Raw genomic sequence first — 21,808 nt, forward strand, 5'->3', positions numbered from 1 at the left:
TAGGGTTACAGAGTATGGGCGTCTATTTAGCCACGAAGAGTAACTATCCCCAGTCCTCGTCCTGCTCCCCAAATAATTGGACAGAGAGTTGGACGCATGGTGTGGTCCTCACAGTCTCCTGTTACTCTAACCCAGGGCCCATGGGAAGGGAGTTCTTCAGGTGATAAAGCTGGCTGCACTGCAGCTCAGAATAACAAAGCTTTCAAGACCCAACTTGACCCTTCTGAGCACTTCTTCCTACATCGGGCTGGCATAACCAGAGTGATTGCTACTGATTTCAATGGGAGTTAATGGTGCCCAGCACCTCTCAGGATCTGGCCCCTACTTTGTAGATTCTGCACAGTCCTTGGGACAAAGTCAGCATTGGTGTAAGCAGCTGCAACTCCACTGAAGTCAATGGAAGTGTCACCTACATGCAGCATGGCTGGGTTTGGCCCATCAGTGAATTTCTGCACACACATGGACATGTAAAGGCAGTGGTCCAAACTGAGTGGTGTCCCGGAGGTGTTCTGGGCAGGCACTGGGGTGTGGAGGTTGCAGTTGCATAAATTCCCCCTTGGTTGGAGTCGGGTTGCTCCCTGAGTGCAGGACTGGAGCAAGTTATGGGAACCAGATGGTGCTGGCAAAAGCAAAGCCTCTGTGTCTCGTGAAGTAGGGAGACACGGGGGTGAGGGGGCGGTGCAGTGATGGGGGTGGTGAGGGAATATCTTCTACTGAACCAACTTCTGCTGATGAGAGGACACGTTTTGGAGCCACACGGAGCTCTTCTGCAGGGCTGACCTGCCCAAAAGCTTGAAATTGTGTCTGTCTCACCAGCAGATGTTGTTCCAATAAAAGACATTACCTCACTCCCCGCCCCCCCCCCCCCCCCCCCGTGCCTCTCTACCCTGGGACCAACACTGCAAACAACAGCGAAGTAGGTTCATAGAGTGAGAGGGGATAGGGTGCTGCAGCTGTACCCACAGCCAGAGTTCACTTGGTCCGGCCTGTTTGTAAGGTTTCTGGCTACCCAGTGCTGGCTCCTTCGCTAGTGACTCACTCCAGGGACTTCTTGCTGCTTTCTTTAAGGAATATTTACATAGAAGGGCCACCGGACCGCCTCAGCCCCCTGCTCGTCACTTTTTATACTGTTAGTTCTCCCATGCTGGCCAGGCCAGCCTGTGTTGCTGGGGAACGTTAACATTTTTAAACAAGGATGATTATCAGTGTGTAAAGCAAAAATTCCTGAAAACACTTCATGCCAGAGTCCCTCTTGTACCTGCCTATGCTTTCTTTTCTCCTCCACAAAGGCTCAAATTTGGGCCTACGCTCCTTGCTGCTGCCCCTTGAAATTCTTCAGAGCCCTGTTGAGCCTTCCCTTGGGGGTCATGGCAGCAGCTCCTCTCCAATCATCCCAGGAAAAGTAAAGTAGGGTAGGGAGATTTGCTGTTGTCCGAGCCATTGAGCTAGGGTCACATATTGGAATCAGCTGGGGCTAGTGCTCATAGTCAGTTACTTGCCGTCGGGGGAGAGGAGAGCCCTGCAGTCTGCCCTCCATCTTGCGCTGTCTTGCTGCCCTTGGAACGGTTCTTGCACCGTGCATGGAAAGTTTCCAGTAATGCTGCTCCCATCAGCACAACATCTCTGGATCCCAGCTAGCAGGTGAGAGGTTTCCACTGAAGAGAGGTTTTTCTCTACCCTCTTTAGGAGTCAATGGTTCCTACACAGTTGCAGCTGCCCCTGCACTTCCACCTGACGATGAAGCTGCTGCAGAACAGCAGGGTGTGGTGCTACTATACATTTGTGAGGTACCCCTGGGATCTGAACCCCCACCTCCCAAGCCTCTCTGCAAAGTGAAACAGTTCTGCATTCCTCCCGAATGGCTCAGCTTTATCTTGCTGGGCCATTTAGTGGCATGTTAAACCCCAAGGAGCTGCATTAGCAAAGCTCTGTAATAGGCAGTTCCCAGGCTGGGCACATGTTCCTACAAACAGCTAGTTTCCTTGGCAGTCTCATTCACTATAAGCTCAGGTATTTGTGCTTGGCTGAGCACCTTCCCCTGCCCAGGCTGCTCTGGTCCTTTTCAGTCTCACCATGAAGGCCTACACATCACCTTGTGCTGTGGCTAGGAACAGCTGTGTTACCAGTTCCCCAGGAGGAGTCACCAGCAGGATTAAGTAGGAAAAGAACCCAGGTTGGGAAGGAACAAAGTTGCTTTTTAAAGCAACAATTAGTAGCAGAACTGAAGCAAAATGTGCAGGCCTTGATCACTGGGATTCAGGATGAGGGGTTCTTATGTAGTAGGAAAACCTACTTGAACAGAAACGGGACAGAAGCAAAAACAGCCTTGAGCAATATATTGTTTTGGCTTGTGAACCACTGCTGTGCGCGTGATCTAATTTCACCCCCCCACAACCCAGTGTCCCCATCACCTTTGCCAGATATATTACAAGAGATACATCCATCACAACAAATGCCAGATTGCCAACGATCCATAAAGTGCTTCCGTCAGACAAACCACTGCTAAGCATCCCTGACTTGCAGCCTGGCTCCTTTGCCCACAACCAAAACACGGAGCTTAAAAACCCACCAACCCCCTGAGGCTGGGTTTGCAATGAACCAGGGGCTTTCAGCACTAGATTAAAAATATAAAAATATGTATATATTGTACAGGCAAGAAGCATTCATTATTGGTACACTCACATACAGCACAGCCTGCTACGTACACACGCTGCCCTCTGCTCGAGCACAACATCCCTGGCCCTTTGCCATTATAAACAAGGAAAATTAAGTAAAACCATGTGTTTCAAACACACTAATAATGATGATGGTGAGGCTGTTGCTGACCCCCTGAAATAAGCTATTTAGTGTGGTGGGCTGGGGCCTTCCCCCACTGCAGCCAGAGGCAGATATTCCAGGAGCGAATCACCTTGGATGGTTAAGTCCCGCGCAGGGAAGGGGTTTCCCCCTCGTGACCAGTGCAGTGTGAGGCGAGCCTGTCTTGTGCTGCACGCCTTCTGTGGAGGGGCTCCTGGAGGAGGCGACCAGTGGACTCCGCTCTGGCTTTCCAGGGGCTTTCCCAAGCAGGCCGGGTAACAGTCTGGTTTCGTGGCTTCCACACCTTCCTGGGCTGCTGGTCCTGTCCTTGGGCTGGGTTCCACCCCGCCCCAGCAGAGGCTGCTGGTTCTCCCCCTGGTGCTGCAGGGCGAGGCCCGCCAAAAGCTTCTGTGCGCCGTGCTTGGCAGGAGAGCTGGGAGCCAGAGGAGGTTAGGCCCTTTCCCATGATTTGCAGCCTAGGCAGAGATGAGGGGAATGGATGGTTTGCCCTGCCCCCACCTTTCCCCCCAGTCTTTGCACGGGAGGGCAGAGGGCTCTGCCCCAATCCACTTCCCAGGGCCAAAGAGACAGAAAAGTGGAGGGACATTGTACCCCTCCCCCATCCCTTCCCTGACCCCAGCAGCCAAGACCGGCTCCAGGTTTTTGCCGCCCCAAGCTGAGGTGGGGCTGGGGCTCGCAGGTGGTGCTGGAAGCAGGGGGAGGGATGTCCCCTTCTCCCAGCACCTGCAGGGGCTTCCCCGCCCCCCGCCCGGCCGCACAGAGAAGCCCCCAGATAAGGGGTGGCACAAGGCGGCGCAGCCCCGGCTCCCCGGCAGGACTCGCCCTCTCCTCCCCAGGGAGCGGCTGGGCCCTGGCCGCTCAGCATCCCGGGGCTGGGGCTTCCCCTTCCCGCTGCGGCCGGGGGCGCGGCGCCCTCGCCCCGTCTAAGTGGCGCGGCTCCGAGGGCGCCCCTGCCCCGAATGAAAAGGACGGCCGGAACCCGCCCCCGGAATGTGCCGCCCCCCGCACGTGCCCGCTTTGCTGGCGCCTAGAGCCGGTCCTGCCAGCAGGGGCTGCCAGAGCTGCCCCCTTAGCGACCCTTCTCCTGGGGAGTGCAGCAAAGCAGCTGTTCCCTGCGAGCTGCAGGATGGGGCAGCGACCTACCCCTACGTCGACTGGTCTAAGCTGAAAGCCCTGGAGCAGAGACCCCCCCCAGCAGCCTGAGGCGCCCGGACTTCACTCCTCCAGCCCGCAGCGAGCCGCCCGTCTCCAGCCCAGGCACGGACAGCTGGCCTGGAGAGAAAGCTCCTCGGCCCACCAGCAGACCCCGGCACTCACTGCTGGGACGGCTGTCCTGCTCCCCGTACAACAGTGCCTAATTTGTGCCGGGGCTTGCCAGGGCTGAGCCCCAGCAGAGTGAGGCTCGGCAGTTCAGGGTTTGTTGTGTCAGTTCTGAAAGTTGAAAAATGGCTTGAGCCTCAGCACCTCTTTCATTACCAATTAAGCACTGGCTGCACACCACAGCCTTCAACCCCCCTGTGAGGAGGGGGCTGGCCCGAGTGGGGCCCCCAGAGCCAGGAGAGTGAGGCGCGGAAGAGATGCAGGAGCCAGTTGGGGGAAGATCCGTTCTCTCTGCTCCCGCTTCACCACGGCCCAGGGCCCTTGAGATGCAAGGGGTTGAGTCCAGCTCATGTAGGCATCCCACGGGGACCAGATGAGGGTGGGTGGGGTGGGGAGAAGGGGGCTGCAGCAAACAGGACAGTGACACGCACACACCGCACTGGACAGCATGGACCCTCCTGAATTCCACTGTGTGTCTGTCCCGGCAGTGCCCGCCAGGGAAAAGGGGAGCTGGGTTGTTAGGCTGACTTGCTGCTAGAGGCCAGGCTCACCGCAGCTCCTGGGCTCTAGCTGAGAGGCCCAGTCCCTCCCGATGCGGGAGTGAAGGTGCTGTTGGGTAGGTCTTTCCAGCTTGGAGATTTGAAAGGGGCACCTCCTGGGAGAGGAGGCCTAAATCATGACCTGTTGGCATCGTAAATTAGTGGCTGCCTGGGGAGGAATATCCCCTGGATTTTAAATGGCTATTTTAGAATCTACAACTGTTCATAATTTTTGAAAACCCAAACTGTTAAGATGTAATGACCACGGTTTATGTAGGCCCTACACAAAAACAATGTTTTGGGCTCCCTCTGCTGGCTTTGCAGCAGCAGCGGCTAACAAGCAATGCTCAGACCTGGGCTGATTCCCCTACGGACTCTGGGTGTGTGTCTACGCTCCATTGAAACTCGGGTCTGGTGGACCTGGGCTGTGCATCTGGTGTTTCCAGGCTGCACTGGAAACCTGGGCTGACAGCTGCTGCACCCGGCTCTCCCTGCCGTGCTCCCGGGTCCATGCTGAACAACACAGACCGTCCGACTCGGGTCTGAGCTGTGTCCACACTGCAGTGTAACAGGGCTTGGACCCGAGCCACTGTAGGGCTCAGACCTATCCCCGGCAGGGTCCTGAGTGCTGGCTGACCCGAGTCAGACGGGTTTGTGTGTGGACGGAAGAGGGGCTTGGGCTCAAACGTGAGTCAGAGCCCGGGCATAGAGTGTGGCCTCGGCGTATCCTGGAGCACAAGGGCTGTGGTTTGGCGAGGCTGTATCCCGAACAGGGAGAGGGAGCGAGTCCACGTTGGCCAGAGAGCAAAGGGGTTTGATTCCCAGGCTCTCCGGGGCTGCCACACACGGAGGGAAGTTAAACAGCGAGCAAGCTTCAATGTACTCTACGGTGATCGTATAAACTTGCCGACAGGCCCAGCGTCCTGGCCTGCTGCTGAGAACCCCTGCAGCGCTCCCAGGGCAGAGCCAACAGCTCCAGGCAGTGTTGGCTGAGCCGCTGGAGGGGGCAGGGGAAGAACAGACCCGGCTCTGGCCTGGGGCAATGGCTGGTGCTGTTTCCAGCCCCAGCCGAACTCTGTGGGCAGAGGAGCCTGTGCTGGTGAGCTCAGCTCATGCTCTCCCTCCCTGCCTTCCCCGCGCCGGCTGCTCCCTCGCGCCAGCAGAGCGGGCGTCACTTGAGCAAGGATATGTCATCGGCGAAGTCACCGTGGTCCCGCCGCAGGCAGCGGAAGCAGCGCCCCTGGAAGACCATGAGGCACAGCGGCAGCATGAAGAGGGCGCAGATGGCTGCCATGACGTAGGCGATGGTCATCAGGGTGGACTCGTCTGTCTGCGGGATGTTGTAGCCGCAGTCCTCCATGTTGGGGTGCACGTAGGGCCCCTCCACCGCCGCCGTCCGGAACTCGTCGTGCCCTGCGGATGGGACCCCCCGTTCAGTGCACCAGCGATGGCCAGGTGGGGGCTGTGGCTACACTTTGCTCAGCAGGGGGAAGTGCTGTCACTTTAGCTGCCCTGGGCACCAGGAGGGAGACCAGAGCTACCCTATATGCACAGGCCTGACTGTTCAGAAGCCGCGTCGGAGTGGCATGAGTGGGCCCCTGCGAGCCCCCAGCTTGTCCCTGGCCTGGGGCGGCCCCGGAGCTGCCAAACAAAGGATGAGGGCAGCTGTGGGCCAGGCTGCAGAGCTCCATGGGCTGCACCAACTGTGAGCAATAATTGTTCTTGTCCCCTGCCCCCTCTAACCACATGGACCCACGGCTCAGCTGGGCACATGCGTCTGCCCCACAGGGACCAGCACCGCCCCCTTCCTTCCTGCAACCAGGAGAGGGGAAGCTGGGTGACCCAGGGGGTGCTGCCGCCTCCCCCTCTCCTGCAGCCATCCCCCTGCTTGCAGGACTCCCGATCTCAGGCCTGTGGAGACGTTACCACCCGCCCCCGAATGCCCTGCCAGCCCCTGGCTCTTCCCCTGCGCTGCACGCCCCTCCCCTCACCGTGGCAGGTGCTGACGGCAAAGCCGATCCGCTTGCGGGCGCGGTCGAAGACCACGTAGAAGCCTTCCATGATGACAGCGCCCATGACGGTGCCTGTGGAGGACTGGGAGATGGCGAACTTGTAGCAGTCGTCCTGGGATGTGGCCACGTCCTCCACAGGGCGCAGGTATTGCTGGAAGGAGACCGGGGGTGGGTGTTATCAGAGCCCCTGGGGGCGGGGAGCAGAGAGCTCCAGCCTCCAGCTGTGTTCTGAGAGGAGCAGCCAGCTCCCTGTAGCCCCAGCTCACTGGCCGGGGACTTGTTCCTGGGCCGGGGGCTTTACCATTCTGAGTCCAAGGCAGCCCCCTTCACTCGACAATGCCCAGGCCAGCAGGGCTGGTGTTGGAGAGGGGCCCACATGAGCTGTATTTCAAATTGCCCCCCCCAAAAAATGTTTGGGGTGCTGGGCTCCCAAGTTCTGGCTTAGCCCATTAGAGAGAGGGGGGCCAACTCTGAGTTGTCAGCCCCTCACCTCCCAATTAAAATCCAGGACATCTGGTGCTGGCCCATGTCCAAGGGCTGCTGCTCCTGCAGACCCCCAGGGAGTGAGCTATGTGGCTCCTTCCTGCTCACACCCTATCCGAGTGCTACCCGTGAGCGCCCTGCCTTGCCCCTCCGGGGACCCACCTGGGGTAAGATGGTGATCCGGAAGGACTGGTTTGTCGCCTCGCCCATCAGGTAGAGTGATATGACTGGGAAGATATGCCAGGGGGTAGTGCCGACTTGCCAGCAAACCAGCTGTTCCCCCAGCCAGAAGCCATCCGGGAACTTCTCCGTCTGCCCCGTGGGGAAGGAGAGAGACGGTGAGATCGTGTTGGTGTTCAGTGACGCAGGGCTAGACTGTCAGTGCAGGACTGCTGCAGGGGCTGGGTGTCAGTGCGGGGACCCTTCCCTCCAGGGCGGAGCTGATGACGGGGGTGGGGTGTTGCCATGCTAGAGACTCTTTTAGCTGGGACATGAAAGGAAGGCCCTGTCAGTCTGTGCTCTGTGCAGGCGTCATGGCGCTCTCCACAAGGGCAGGGCTGCTTGCCCACAGCGCCTGAGCCGCGTGTCAGCTCACATTGTAAGTGTCTCACCTTCCGAAGTTTCCTTGCAGTTTCAAACGGAAACAGCATTCTTCCTGTCCTAGCCAGCTGCCACCTTTTACCCCAGAGGGGGCTGCCTTTCAGTGGTGGGCAAAGTGATCCCGGAATACAGTCTGCTAAGCGCTCTGTTAGTGCCGGGTCACAATGGCTTGGTCTCTGGGGCCCTCGGCATTCACCAGGGATCCGGCTGGGGAAGGGAGGGGATTGGGTTTGTCAGAGAGCGATACTGACCGAAGACACCATTTTGATGGATTTCACTGCAGCCTCAAACACCTTCTTTGGCAGCCGGAGGTTGGTGGTCCCGCTGTCCACAATGCTCTTGTCGTAATTATACTGTGGGGGCGACATGGCGAATGAAACACCAGCCCCTGCTTCTCTCCTTCTCCATGGGCCCCCCCAAGGCAGCACCCGCCCTGCTCCCACCTTAAGCCAGGAGGCTGCCATCAGGCTTCAGCAACTGTTCCTGAGGGACGCAGGGTCAAAGCCCAGGGCTTGGGCTGATTCCAGCTGAGCAGGTCGCCTCCCGCTGCCAAGCCGCCAGCTCTCCCGTGACTCCCCTGGCATCACTGACAATCCCAGCAGAACTTCGGTGGCTACATGGAGACTGCCAAAGGCAGCCGGGGAGGCAAAGTACGGCGCACGTCTGGCTGCAGAGCTCAGCGGGCAGCTCCTCGGCAGTGCATGGGCACAGGGGATTTGTCACATGTACTAATCCAGGGCCAGGCATGTGTGCCGGAAGTGGGGCCGGCGCATGCACCTGGAGAAGCATTTATCTCCCTGCTCTGGACGAGGAACGGACCTGCACACAAACAGCTCACCCCGTTCACTGTCCGCATCGTACTGCTCTGGGTGGGGGGCCCCTGTGCTGCCTCCCGCCTCCCCCCTCTCCTGGGCACAATGGGCCTCAGTGTGTAGGGCCAGGGGGTGCTGGCACCCCCCATGCGCCCCACAGGTCTGCAGGGAGCCAGACCCACGTAGTGTGCGAGCTCTAAGCCCAGCCTCCCTGGCCTCCATCCCTGCTGTGGCAATACGTTGGCCCCGTCAGTGCCACGGAAGGCCTGAGAGTCAGGGTGTGCCGGGGGCAGGGGAACAGTCCCTGCCATTTCTCTCTCAGTGCCCCCCAGAGGTATGTGGCCCTCGCTCGTGCAGCCCCTCGCCACCCCCATCACCTCCTTGCAGTCCATCTTCAGGTCTTGCCCATTGATCTCCATCTTAACGATGATGACCTCATAGTACCACTCCTTGCGGATGGGCGTGTACCAGATGCTGCCAATGTGGAGGGAGTGGTCCACGCCCCCGATGATCTGCAGCCGGGAGAGAGGTGTGAGCCGCCATCAGTCCCGGGAGCAGGGCCCACAGGGGCTTGCGGAAAAGGAGATGGGGAACCAGCGAGAACACTGACTCTGGAACCAGCCCCGAGGGGCCCCTCCCAGTAATGGGTGGGGGCGCTCTCTGCCTCGCGACCGCCTGGCACTGCTGTGGCCAGCGTCTGGCACCGCTCCGAGCCCAGGGTCCCAGCGCCGAGCTGAGAGTGTGCACTCACCATGCTGCCCCCAACTGACGCCAGGGCCTCGGACTCGTTGGGAGAGAAGCCGGCCCCGCAGAGCTGCAGGGAGAAGATGTTGGGCACCCGGGTCTGCTTCACCAGCGAGTTGAAGAAGGGCTCCAGGGTGTCGTCAGGCTGATGGGGGAGACAGAACCGCAGAGCTGTGAGCACCCGGGAGACGGGCAGCCTGGGACGCTCCTCGGGGACCCCGCGGAGCCCTGGCTCCATTCCCCTGCACTTGCTACAGAGAGACCTGGTGTCGGGCTCCAGGTGGCTGACACCGTTCTGAAAGCCGGAGCCAGCTCCCACAGGGGCTGGCGGGAGGTGACAGCAGAGCTAAGAGGAGAGGGGATTGGCCTGCTTCAGCAAGGCGTGCCGCAGGCAGGGCAAGGAGCAGCCGTGAGGGCTGAAGCCGGGAATTTAGGTCTGGCTGATGGCAGCCAGGAAATATCGACCGTCTGGAATAGCCTCATTCCCCATCTCTAGAGCAGCGAGTCCTGGGTCACTGTTACAGCCAGGCCTCAGGGGCAGGACACAGGGGTTCTGGTCCCATCGCTGCTACAGCCTCGGGCAAACTGCAGCCGCTCTCGGTGCCTCAGTTTCCCCTTCTGTAAGATGGGGGCAGCACTAGGTGGCTGCCTTGTGGGAGGACTGGAGAAAGGCAGCGTGTTATTGCTCTCCTTTTTGGAGGACTGGGTTTGTGGTGCAATGACAGAGCTGGTAGCTGAGGGACACAGGACTGGGTTTCGGTGCAGTGACTGAGCCGGGGGCCGAGGGGCTGGGTTTGGGGTGCAGTGACTGAGCCGAGGGCCGAGGGGCTGAGGGGCTGGGTATGGGGTGCAGTGACAGAGCCGGGGGCTGAGGGACCGGGTTTGGGGTGTAGTGACAGAGCCGGGGGCTGAGGGGCCGGGTTTGGGGTGCAGTGACAGAGCTGGTGGCCGAGGGGCTGGGTTTGGGGTGTAGTGACTGAGCCGGGGGCCGAGGGGCCGGGTTTGGGGTGCAGTGACTGAGCCGGGGGCCGAGGGGCCGGGTTTGGGGTGCAGTGACTGAACCGGGGGCCGAGGGGCTGAGGGGCTGGGTATGGGGTGCAGTGACAGAGCCGGGGGCTGAGGGGCCGGGTTTGGGGTGCAGTGACAGAGCTGGTGGCCGAGGGGCTGGGTTTGGGGTGTAGTGACTGAGCCGGGGGCCGAGGGGCCGGGTTTGGGGTCCAGTGACTGAGCCGGGTGCCGAGGAGCCGGGTTTGGGGTGCAGTGACTGAACCGGGGGCCGAGGGGCTGGGTATGGGGTGCAGTGACTGAGCCGAGGGCCGAGGGGCTGGGTATGGGGTGCAGTGACAGAGCCGGGGGCTGAGGGGCCGGGTTTGGGGTGTAGTGACTGAGCCGGGGGCCGAGGGGCCGGGTTTGGGGTGCAGTGACTGAGCCGGGGGCCGAGGGGCCGGGTTTGGGGTGCAGTGACTGAACCGGGGGCTGAGGGGCTGGGTATGGGGTGCAGTGACAGAGCCGGGGGCCGAGGGGCCGGGTTTGGGGTGCAGTGACTGAGCCGAGGGCCGAGGGGCTGGGTATGGGGTGCAGTGACAGAGCCGGGGGCCGAGGGGCCGGGTTTGGGGTGCAGTGACTGAGCCGGGGGCCGAGGGGCCGGGTTTGGGGTGCAGTGACTGAACCGGGGGCTGAGGGGCTGGGTATGGGGTGCAGTGACTGAGCCGGGGGCTGAGGGGCCGGGTTTGGGGTGTAGTGACTGAGCCGGGGGCCGAAGGGCCGGGTTTGGGGTGCAGTGACTGAGCCGGGGGCCGAGGGGCCGGGTTTGGGGTGCAGTGACTGAACCGGGGGCCGAGGGGCTGAGGGGCTGGGTATGGGGTGCAGTGACAGAGCCGGGGGCCGAGGGGCCGGGTTTGGGGTGCAGTGACAGAGATGGTGGCCGAGGGCCTGGGTTTGGGGTCCAGTGACTGAGCCGGGGGCTGAGGGGCTGGGTATGGGGTGCAGTGACTGAGCCGGGGGCTGAGGGGCCGGGTTTGGGGTGTAGTGACTGAGCCGGGGGCCAAGGGGCCGGGTTTGGGGTGCAGTGACTGAGCCGGGGGCCGAGGGGCCGGGTTTGGGGTGCAGTGACAGAGCTGGTGGCCGAGGGGCCGGGTTTGGGGTGCAGTGACTGAGCCGGGGGCCGAGGGGCCGGGTTTGGGGTGCAGTGACTGAGCCGGGGGCCGAGGGGCCGGGTTTGGGGTGCAGTGACTGAACCGGGGGCCGAGGGGCTGAGGGGCTGGGTATGGGGTGCAGTGACAGAGCCGGGGGCCGAGGGGCCGGGTTTGGGGTGCAGTGACAGAGATGGTGGCCGAGGGCCTGGGTTTGGGGTGCAGTGACTGAGCCGGGGGCCGAGGGGCCGGGTTTGGGGTGCAGTGACTGAACCGGGGGCTGAGGGGCTGGGTATGGGGTGCAATGACAGAGCCGGGGGCTGAGGGGCCGGGTTTGGGGTGCAGTGACAGAGATGGTGGCCGAGGGCCTGGGTTTGGGGTCCAGTGACTGAGCCGGGTGCCGAGGAGCTGGGTTTGGGGAGAATTAACAGAGCCAGTGGCTGTGGGGCAGAGTTTGAGGTGGTGGATGTGCACCCATACGCAGTAGCTGCCTGGCCCCTCCTAGGTCTTGTGGTGCTGAACCCCATCCAGACCGGCGGTGCCACGCTCACCCGGGCGATTTCTGCATAGGCCAGCCCCAGAATCCCTTCCCAGTTTGACCCGTTGATGAAGAATTTGTCTGACTCTGTGATGGCAGCGATGTTGGCGCGGACTGTGACATTCGGGCCGTGGGGGATGGTGACCAGGTCCGTCCCCAGTTCCCCTTCCCATTTGCCCTGGGTGTATGGCACGTAGACCCCTTTCCGCAAGTCCCGGTAGGTGCTGGACCTGCAACGAATGCCGAAGACAAGAGCAAAGCCGTCAGGCTAGTTGTACCAGAGCATGGGAGGAGCTGGGGAAGGGTGGGAGTGGGGGGAGTGGGCAGGGACCTGGCGGGGGACGGCAGTTTGGGCAGGGCCAGTGAACCCCCAGGACTGTGGAGCTGAGAACCGGTGAATGTGCAGATCTCCATGTGTGTCTGCGAGTGGAGGGACTGTGAACTCACATGTATGTGTGTGTGTGCGAGCAGCCATCATATGGGCTACACGCTAGTGAATCTGGATGTGTGTGTGGGAACTGGCCTGCATGTCGGTGCGTTTGTGACTCTGCGTCCCTCGGGGTGTGCGTACGAGCAGGTACCAGGAACACCCCCCCACACACACACACACACAATGGGCCCCCAGCCCACCTGCATCTCCACAGCTGGACTATGACCCCCTCTCTCCCTCCCCAGGACACCAGAGGTGCCCAGGCTAGACTGAGCTGCAGCATCCCCATAGGCCCCATCTGCTGCTGGCCCCACCCTGAGGCCTGGGGCCCATCAAGATGGAGCCTGCTAGCAGCTCCAAATGCTCCTTGGCGCGGTCCCCGCAGAGGGACCGGATTGTAGCTGTCCATGCGCAGGGCACTCGGAGCCGTGGGGCTGATTCTAGGGCGTGGGGGAGCTCCCCCTCCTCAGACACTTGGGCCAGGGCCAGGGGAGCACAATGGGCCCAGCCAAGGGGCGGGCAAGGCACAAGCCCAGACATTGTGCCCACTGGCCAGGAGGCCGGGCAGTGTTGTAATGTGGCAGGAGAGGCGGGGTGGGGGAGGATCTCCTCTGCCCCGCTCGGCACAGAAAGGGGCCATTAAGCCCCGCCCCAGCGCATACGCTGCCATCACGGAGGCTGACCAGCACCTGGCCGTGTTGGCCCTGAGCCCGGGCCGGCGCCATGCCTGGCACTGCCAGCCTTGGGATTCGAGGGCCAGAGCCGGGGCCCCGGCACATACAGTGCACAAGAGGGGGCTGCTCTGCCCCCGCCTGCCAGGGAGAGGCCTGTACAGGCCCCCTCCGGTTCCCCACCAGGCCGGCAGCTGCCTGGGGCATCCCAGCGATGGAGCTCACAGGAGCTAGCCATGCGGCTGGCCTGGGGAGCGATTCCTAGGCTCAGCAACAAGGACCCCAGATGCTCTCCCAGAGGCAGTCTCAAGGGTGGTGCCCCACGTCCAGGGGCTGTGTGTTGCTCCAGACTGCAGCAGAGGGGTGCAGCTGGGGAGAGAGGGGCACTGAGCGACACGGCTATACACGCTCAGAGCCGGCTCCAGGAAGGCCGGGGGCCGATGCACCAGACTGCGGCTCAGCTCCCACCTTTGCCACTGCCTCCCTTCACGCCCACCCCTGGGCTCTGCTCCCCGTCTGCAAGGTGAGGGCAGACACGTCCCTTGGGCCGCCCTCTTCCTGGTCTAGCTAGAGCACTGGCTGCCTGAGCCGGGACGCCTTCACGAGGAGCGTGTGCAGTGCCCAGGACCGGGGTCCTGCTGCTAGCTGGGACCCCGAGGGTCTGCAAACAATGACACCAACGGACTGTGGCGGTGGGTGGAGGGGGACGAGCAGCGGCAGACGGAGGAGGGGGTCTGACATCAGAGAACAGCGATAAACAGTGTTCCAGGCAGGCGGCCAGACTCCTGTCAGTCACCCGGCTGGAAATCTGGATGGGCTCACTGCACGTTTACACTGGGCATTGGCGCCTGGTGCATGCAGGCCGGTGACCCCTGAGGCCGGCCCCGGAGCTGGAGCTCACTCTGTTCGTGCTGTCTGAACCGATGGTTCATCTCATTATTCCATGGGAGCACGCTGGGGGCCCTGGGCCAGGCCCAGCGAATAAACCTGGCCATTGCTGCCAGCACCCCTGCCCCAGCCTCATGGGCCGGCTCCTTTCCTGCCCATAGTTCCTCTCCCTGGAGGGGGACAGCCAGGGCTCTGCGAGTGCTAGCCAGGGGCCGAGGGGCAGCCTTGCCTCATGCAGCTCCTGGGGCTGAGCACAGAACCGCCACCCTGCCCCGGGGGGAGCCCAGACAGCCCCCAGTGGGTTCCATGCCAGAGTGAGCCGGCCCCACGAGAGCCCCCTGGGCCCCAGGCGGTGAAAGGTGCCCTCTCCAAAGTGGGATGACTGACCGACCCGACCTGTGGGCACAGGGAGGGAGTGTTCCTGGGGGCTGTAGTCTGAGGGCGATGGCTGCTGTCAGCTCAGGGCGTGATTCTGTGAGAAGTGGAGCCCAGGGCAGCAGATGGGGCCGCATGGAGGGAGGGCAGGTTGGGGGTGGAGCGGGTGGAGAGGGGTACCGCGCTCTCTGCTTGGGCTGCTGTGGCCAGGACCTCCCCTCACAGCAGCGCAGCTCAGGGAACACAGACCCCTCAGCATCTAGCTCTGTCCAGGGCTCTGGGCCCAGCAGGGAGCCCCCCGGCACTGCCAGCTGGGGATGCTGGCTCAGAGCAGGGTCCCCTCCCCAAGATGGGAAAGAGCAAAGTGGGGGTCCCCTGGGAGTCGCTTTCCGGGGCCAGGGCAGTGGGTGCCCCATGACGGACGAGACTCCCATGGCTGAGCCACCAGGCGGGTGACTGGGCTTCCCCAGTGCAGCGCCGTGCTCTGCCCCCGCCAGCCCACAGCACCCCGGCCATACTCACAGCTGTCGCTGGTAGTACCTCCGCAGGAAGGAGTGAGGTGCTGCCCCCACGGCAAAGTTACTGCTCCCCGTGTCCACCAGAATGTTCAGCTGGGGAAGGAGAGCAGGGGCACGTTACTTCGGAGCAGCAAACAGCAGTGCACCCAGCCCCCACCCCTGCCTGGCACAGCGGGGCTCCCAGCCCCTGCCACAGCCTGGTACCGCAGGGCACCGAGCCCCCACCCCTGCCTGGCACAGCGGGGCTCCCAGCCCCCACATCTGCCTGGCACAGCGGGGCTCCCAGCCCCCCTCACTTCCTGGCACAGTGGGGCTCCCAGCCCCTGCCACAGCCTGGTACCGCAGGGCACCGAGCCCCCACTCCTGCCTGGCACAGCGGGGCTCCCAGCCCCCCTCACTTCCTGGCACAGCGGGGCTCCCAGCCCCTGCCACAGCCTGGTACCGCAGGGCACCGAGCCCCCACCCCTGCCTGGCACAGCGGGGCTCCCAGCCCCCACCCCTGCCTGGTACAGTGGGGCACCCAGCCCCCATCACTTCCTGGCACAGTGGGGCACCCAGCCCCCATCACTTCCTGGCACAGCAGTGCACCCAGCCCCCTCCCCTGCCTGGCACAGTGGGGCTCCCAGCCCCTGCCACAGCCTGGTACCACAGGGCACCGAGCCCCCACCCCTGCCTGGCATAGTGGGGCTCCCAGCCCCTGCCACAGCCTGGCACAGCGGGGCACCCAGCCCCTGGCACAGCGGGGCACCCAGCCCCCACCCCTGCCTGGCACAGTGAGGAAGCCAGCCCCTGCCATGGCCTGGTCTCTGGTACTCTTTGGGCTGTTAGCGCCTTAGCTTTTAATGTTTGCATTCATTCACAGGGCGGGGAGAGCAGCAGTGCCCAGATTTCCTCTGTCCATGCCACATGCCAAAGCCAGCTGGGAACGGGACCTTGCTGCCACTATTCCCAGGGAAGCCTCAGACCTCAGCTCTCCAGCCTCTCTCCCGCCGTGGCTGCCTGCAATCAGCTCAGTGGTTGCTGCGGCAGGACACCCGACTCCCATTACCTTGCAGGAACTTGCCCACTCAGCAGCACGGCTGGGCACTGCGGATGTATCCGCTTCCCTCTGGGGCAGGGCGGGAGAGCCAGCTCTGCACCAAGGGCTCCGCATTACTCGGGCAGGACACCCTGGTGGGTGCCAGGCACGGTGCAGCCAACCTCCAGGGGCTCAACCCAGAGCCCAGGGAATGGCTGGCTGGATCAGACCAGGGTCATACAGCTCAGAGCCTGCTCTGCCCTGCTCCTGCACAGGGAATTCCCCCTTGAGGACAGTTCTAGGAATCCAGGCACCCCGGGAAAGGTCCCTCCCTGGGAATCGCCCCCAGCCACCCCCACCCTGTAACTCCTTTGGGGCGTTGGGTCCAGCGCTGATGTGGAAGGAAGAGTCCAGCCCAGTGAACCCGTCCCCATGCCCGACAGTGCCAAGTATTGGTCCAGCTTGACCCCAAGGTGCCGGGCATGGGGTAGACAGGCATTCAGAGGCATGAGAGCAAAGGCCAAGCAAACCCCTTCAGTCACCCACATGAGGAGGGTGTTCCCTGAACGCCTCCCAGTCCCACAGCCCCGAGCAGGAGCCTGTGCATCCCAGGGGAGCAACACGGAGCAGGGCGAGTGGAACAGAGGGAAGGAGACCAGCTCCGGGCCCTGGTACCAGGTGTGACATAGCCTCCCCAGACTCCTCCCCATCAATTTGCACAAAGGGATCTGGCCGCTGCCCCCGGCTAAACTCCAGGTGGACCCTAGCCCTTTTGCGGGCTCAGCCTGTGCAATGGGGCAGGGGGAGATGCTCCGTTCCACTGGGTATCGTTCTACTCCAGAGCCTCTGCTGGGCTGATTTGCCAAGACTGCCTTGTCAAACAGGCCCCAGAGGGGATTCTGCTCTTAATCTGCAGAGCCAAGGGGCTAATGCACTTGTGCTCACCAGAAAATCACTCATACCGCAGCGGGGAGGGTTGTCCCAATGAAGCGCTTACACCAGTCTCTCAGCACTGCACCTCTCCAAAGCAGGCTTTTTCTATTGCACCACTGCCTCACGGCGCTGCTACCTCAATGCCATGCGACGCACCACTGCCTCTGCGCGCTGCTACCTCAATGCCGTGCGACGCGCCACTGCCTCTGCGCACTGCTACCTCAATGCCGTGCGACGCGCCACTGCCTCTCTGTGCTGCTACCTCAATGCCGTGCAACGCACCACTGCCTCACCGCGCTGCTACCTCAGTGCCGTGCGACGCGCCACTGCCTCACCGCGCTGCTACCTCAATGCCGTGCGACGCGCCACTGCCTCACCATGCTGCTAGCTCAGTGCCGTGCGACGCGCCACTGCCTCACCGCGCTGCTACCTCAATGCCGTGCGACGCGCCACTGCCTCACCATGCTGCTAGCTCAATGCCGTGCGACGCGCCACTGCCTCACCGCGCTGCTACCTCAGTGCCGTGCGATGCGCCACTGCCTCACCGTGCTGCTACCTCAATGCCGTGCGACGCACCACTGCCTCACCGCGCTCCTAGCTCAATGCCGTGTGACGCACCACTGCCTCACCGTGCTGCTACCTCAATGCCGTGTGACGCACCACTGCCTCACCGCGCTGCTACCTCAATGCCGTGCGACGCACCACTGCCTCACCGCGCTCCTAGCTCAATGCCGTGTGACGCACCACTGCCTCACCGCGCTGCTACCTCAGTGCCGTGCGACGCGCCACTGCCTCACCGTGCTGCTACCTCAATGCCGTGTGACGCGCCACTGCCTCACCGTGCTGCTACCTCAGTGCCGTGCGACGCGCCACTGCCTCACCGCGCTGCTAGCTCAATGCCGTGCGACGCGCCACTGCCTCACCGCGCTGCTAGCTCAATGCCGTGCGACGCGCCACTGCCTCTGCGCGCTGCTACCTCAATGCCGTGCGACGCACCACTGCCTCACCGCGCTGCTAGGTCAATGCCGTGCGACGCACCACTGCCTCTGTGTGCTGCTACCTCAGTGCCGTGCGACGCGCCACTGCCTCACCGCGCTGCTAGCTCAATGCCGTGCGACGCGCCACTGCCTCTGTGTGCTGCTACCTCAGTGCCGTGCGACGCGCCACTGCCTCTGTGTGCTGCTATCTCAGTGCCGTGCGACGCGCCACTGCCTCTGCGCGCTGCTACCTCAATGCCGTGCGACGCGCCACTGCCTCAGCGCGCTGCTACCTCAGTGCCGTGCGACGCGCCACTGCCTCTGCGCGCTGCTACCTCAATGCTGTGCGACGCGCTACTGCCTCACCACGCTGCTACCTCAATGCCGTGCGATGCGCCACTGCCTCAGCACGCTGCTACCTCAATGCCGTGCGACGCGCCACTGCCTCACCGCGCTGCTACCTCAATGCCGTGCGATGCACCACTGCCTCACCGCGCTGCTAGGTCAATGCCGTGCGACGCACCACTGCCTCTGTGTGCTGCTACCTCAGTGCCGTGCGACGCGCCACTGCCTCTGTGTGCTGCTACCTCAGTGCCGTGCGACGCGCCACTGCCTCACCGCGCTGCTACCTCAGTGCCGTGCGACGCGCCACTGCCTCAGCGCGCTGCTACCTCAGTGCCGTGCGACGCGCCACTGCCTCACCGCGCTGCTACCTCAATGCCGTGCGACGCGCCACTGCCTCAGCGCGCTGCTAGCTCAATGCCGTGCGACGCACCACTGCCTCTGCGCGCTGCTAGCTCAATGCCGTGCGACGCACCACTGCCTCACCGCGCTGCGAGCTCAGTGCCGTGCGACACGCCACTGCCTCTGCGCGCTGCTACCTCAATGCCGTGCGACGCGCCACTGCCTCAGCGCGCTGCTACCTCAATGCCGTGCGACGCGCCACTGCCTCAGCGCGCTGCTACCTCAATGCCGTGCGACGCGCCACTGCCTCAGCGCGCTGCGAGCTCAATGCCATGCGACGCGCCACTGCCTCTGCGCGCTGCTACCTCAATGCCGTGCGACGCGCCACTGCCTCACCGCGCTGCGAGCTCAATGCCGTGCGACACGCCACTGCCTCAGCGCGCTGCTACCTCAATGCCGTGCGACGCGCCACTGCCTCACCGCGCTGCGAGCTCAATGCCGTGCGACACGCCACTTCCTCACCGCGCTGCTAGCTCAGTGCCGTGCGACGCACCACTGCCTCACCACGCTGCTAGCTCAATGCCGTGCGACTCGCCACTGCCTCACCGCGCTGCTAGCTCCATGCCGTGCGACGCGCCACTGCCTCACCACGCTGCTAGCTCAATGCCGTGCGACGCGCCACTGCCTCACCGCGCTGCGAGCTCAATGCCATGCGACACGCCACTGCCTCACCGCGCTGCGAGCTCAATGCCGTGCGACACGCCACTGCCTCACCGCGCTGCTAGCTCACTGCCGTGCGACGCGCCACTGCCTCTGCGCGCTGCTACCTCAGTGCCGTGTGACGCGCCACTGCCTCACCGCGCTGCTACCTCAATGCCGTGCGACGCGCCACTGCCTCTGCGCGCTGCTACCTCAGTGCCGTGCGACGCGCCACTGCCTCTGCGCGCTGCTACCTCAGTGCCGTGCGACGCGCCACTGCCTCACGGTGCTGCTACCTCAATGCCGTGCGACGCGCCACTGCCTCAGCACGCTGCTAGCTCAATGCCGTGCGACTCGCCACTGCCTCAGCGCGCTGCTACCTCAATGCCGTGCGACGCGCCACTGCCTCACCGCGCTGCGAGCTCAATGCCGTGCGACACGCCACTGCCTCACCGCGCTGCTAGCTCAATGCCGTGCGACGCACCACTGCCTCTGCGCGCTGCTACCTCAGTGCCGTGCGACGCGCCACTGCCTCACCGCGCTGCTACCTCAATGCCGTGCGACGCGCCACTGCCTCACCGCGCTGCTAGCTCAATGCCGTGCTACGCGCCACTGCCTCACGGTGCTGCTACCTCAATGCCGTGCGACGCGCCACTGCCTCAGCACGCTGCTAGCTCAGTGCCGTGCGACGCGCCACTGCCTCACCGCGCTGCTAGGTCAATGCCGTGCTACGCGCCACTGCCTCACGGTGCTGCTACCTCAATGCCGTGCGACGCGCCACTGCCTCAGCGCGCTGCTAGCTCAATGCCGTGCGACGCACCACTGCCTCACGGTGCTGCTAGCTCAATGCCGTGCGACGCGCCACTGCCTCTGCGCGCTGCTACCTCAATGCTGTGCGACGCGCTACTGCCTCACCACGCTGCTACCTCAATGCCGTGCGATGCGCCACTGCCTCAGTACGCTGCTACCTCAATGCCGTGCGACGCGCCACTGCCTCACCGCGCTGCTACCTCAATGCCGTGCGATGCACCACTGCCTCACCGCGCTGCTAGGTCAATGCCGTGCGACGCACCACTGCCTCTGTGTGCTGCTACCTCAGTGCCGTGCGACGCGCCACTGCCTCTGTGTGCTGCTACCTCAGTGCCGTGCGACGCGCCACTGCCTCACCGCGCTGCTACCTCAGTGCCGTGCGACGCGCCACTGCCTCAGCGCGCTGCTACCTCAGTGCCGTCTGACGCGCCACTGCCTCACCGCGCTGCTACCTCAATGCCGTGCGACGCGCCACTGCCTCAGCGCGCTGCTAGCTCAATGCCGTGCGACGCACCACTGCCTCTGCGCGCTGCTAGCTCAATGCCGTGCGACGCACCACTGCCTCACCGCGCTGCGAGCTCAGTGCCGTGCGACACGCCACTGCCTCTGCGCGCTGCTACCTCAATGCCGTGCGACGCGCCACTGCCTCAGCGCGCTGCTACCTCAATGCCGTGCGACGCGCCACTGCCTCAGCGCGCTGCTACCTCAATGCCGTGCGACGCGCCACTGCCTCAGCGCGCTGCGAGCTCAATGCCATGCGACGCGCCACTGCCTCTGCGCGCTGCTACCTCAATGCCGTGCGACGCGCCACTGCCTCACCGCGCTGCGAGCTCAATGCCGTGCGACACGCCACTGCCTCAGCGCGCTGCTACCTCAATGCCGTGCGACGCGCCACTGCCTCACCGCGCTGCGAGCTCAATGCCGTGCGACACGCCACTTCCTCACCGCGCTGCTAGCTCAGTGCCGTGCGACGCACCACTGCCTCACCACGCTGCTAGCTCAATGCCGTGCGACTCGCCACTGCCTCACCGCGCTGCTAGCTCCATGCCGTGCGACGCGCCACTGCCTCACCACGCTGCTAGCTCAATGCCGTGCGACGCGCCACTGCCTCACCGCGCTGCGAGCTCAATGCCATGCGACACGCCACTGCCTCACCGCGCTGCGAGCTCAATGCCGTGCGACACGCCACTGCCTCACCGCGCTGCTAGCTCACTGCCGTGCGACGCGCCACTGCCTCTGCGCGCTGCTACCTCAGTGCCGTGTGACGCGCCACTGCCTCACCGCGCTGCTACCTCAATGCCGTGCGACGCGCCACTGCCTCTGCGCGCTGCTACCTCAGTGCCGTGCGACGCGCCACTGCCTCTGCGCGCTGCTACCTCAGTGCCGTGCGACGCGCCACTGCCTCACGGTGCTGCTACCTCAATGCCGTGCGACGCGCCACTGCCTCAGCACGCTGCTAGCTCAATGCCGTGCGACTCGCCACTGCCTCAGCGCGCTGCTACCTCAATGCCGTGCGACGCGCCACTGCCTCACCGCGCTGCGAGCTCAATGCCGTGCGACACGCCACTGCCTCACCGCGCTGCTAGCTCAATGCCGTGCGACGCACCACTGCCTCTGCGCGCTGCTACCTCAGTGCCGTGCGACGCGCCACTGCCTCACCGCGCTGCTACCTCAATGCCGTGCGACGCGCCACTGCCTCACCGCGCTGCTAGCTCAATGCCGTGCTACGCGCCACTGCCTCACGGTGCTGCTACCTCAATGCCGTGCGACGCGCCACTGCCTCAGCACGCTGCTAGCTCAGTGCCGTG

General features: G+C 63.5%; 1 protein-coding gene across 2 annotated transcripts in view; it reads right to left on the minus strand.

The window, feature by feature from the left end:
- Positions 1-856: 856 nt before the first annotated feature.
- The window catches only part of BACE1 (beta-secretase 1), a 30,250-nt gene continuing 9,298 nt past the window's right edge, over positions 857-21,808 (minus strand). The window contains exons 2-9 of one of the 2 annotated variants that reach the window (XM_073321068.2): positions 14,884-14,972; positions 12,011-12,227; positions 9,335-9,472; positions 8,961-9,095; positions 8,023-8,124; positions 7,334-7,483; positions 6,668-6,839; positions 857-6,089 (exon numbers count right to left, since the gene is read on the minus strand). In XM_073321068.2, coding sequence (XP_073177169.1) covers positions 5,848-6,089; positions 6,668-6,839; positions 7,334-7,483; positions 8,023-8,124; positions 8,961-9,095; positions 9,335-9,472; positions 12,011-12,227; positions 14,884-14,972 — 1,245 coding nt within the window. In that variant the 3' untranslated portion in view covers positions 857-5,847. Of the gene's footprint in view, positions 6,090-6,667; positions 6,840-7,333; positions 7,484-8,022; positions 8,125-8,960; positions 9,096-9,334; positions 9,473-9,907; positions 12,228-14,883; positions 14,973-21,808 lie in introns of those variants that run through there. The other variant, XM_073321067.2, reaches the window with a different exon arrangement.

The sequence above is a fragment of the Lepidochelys kempii genome, chromosome 22 (assembly GCF_965140285.1).
Source record: "Lepidochelys kempii isolate rLepKem1 chromosome 22, rLepKem1.hap1, whole genome shotgun sequence".
Lineage (NCBI taxonomy): Eukaryota > Metazoa > Chordata > Testudines > Cheloniidae > Lepidochelys > Lepidochelys kempii.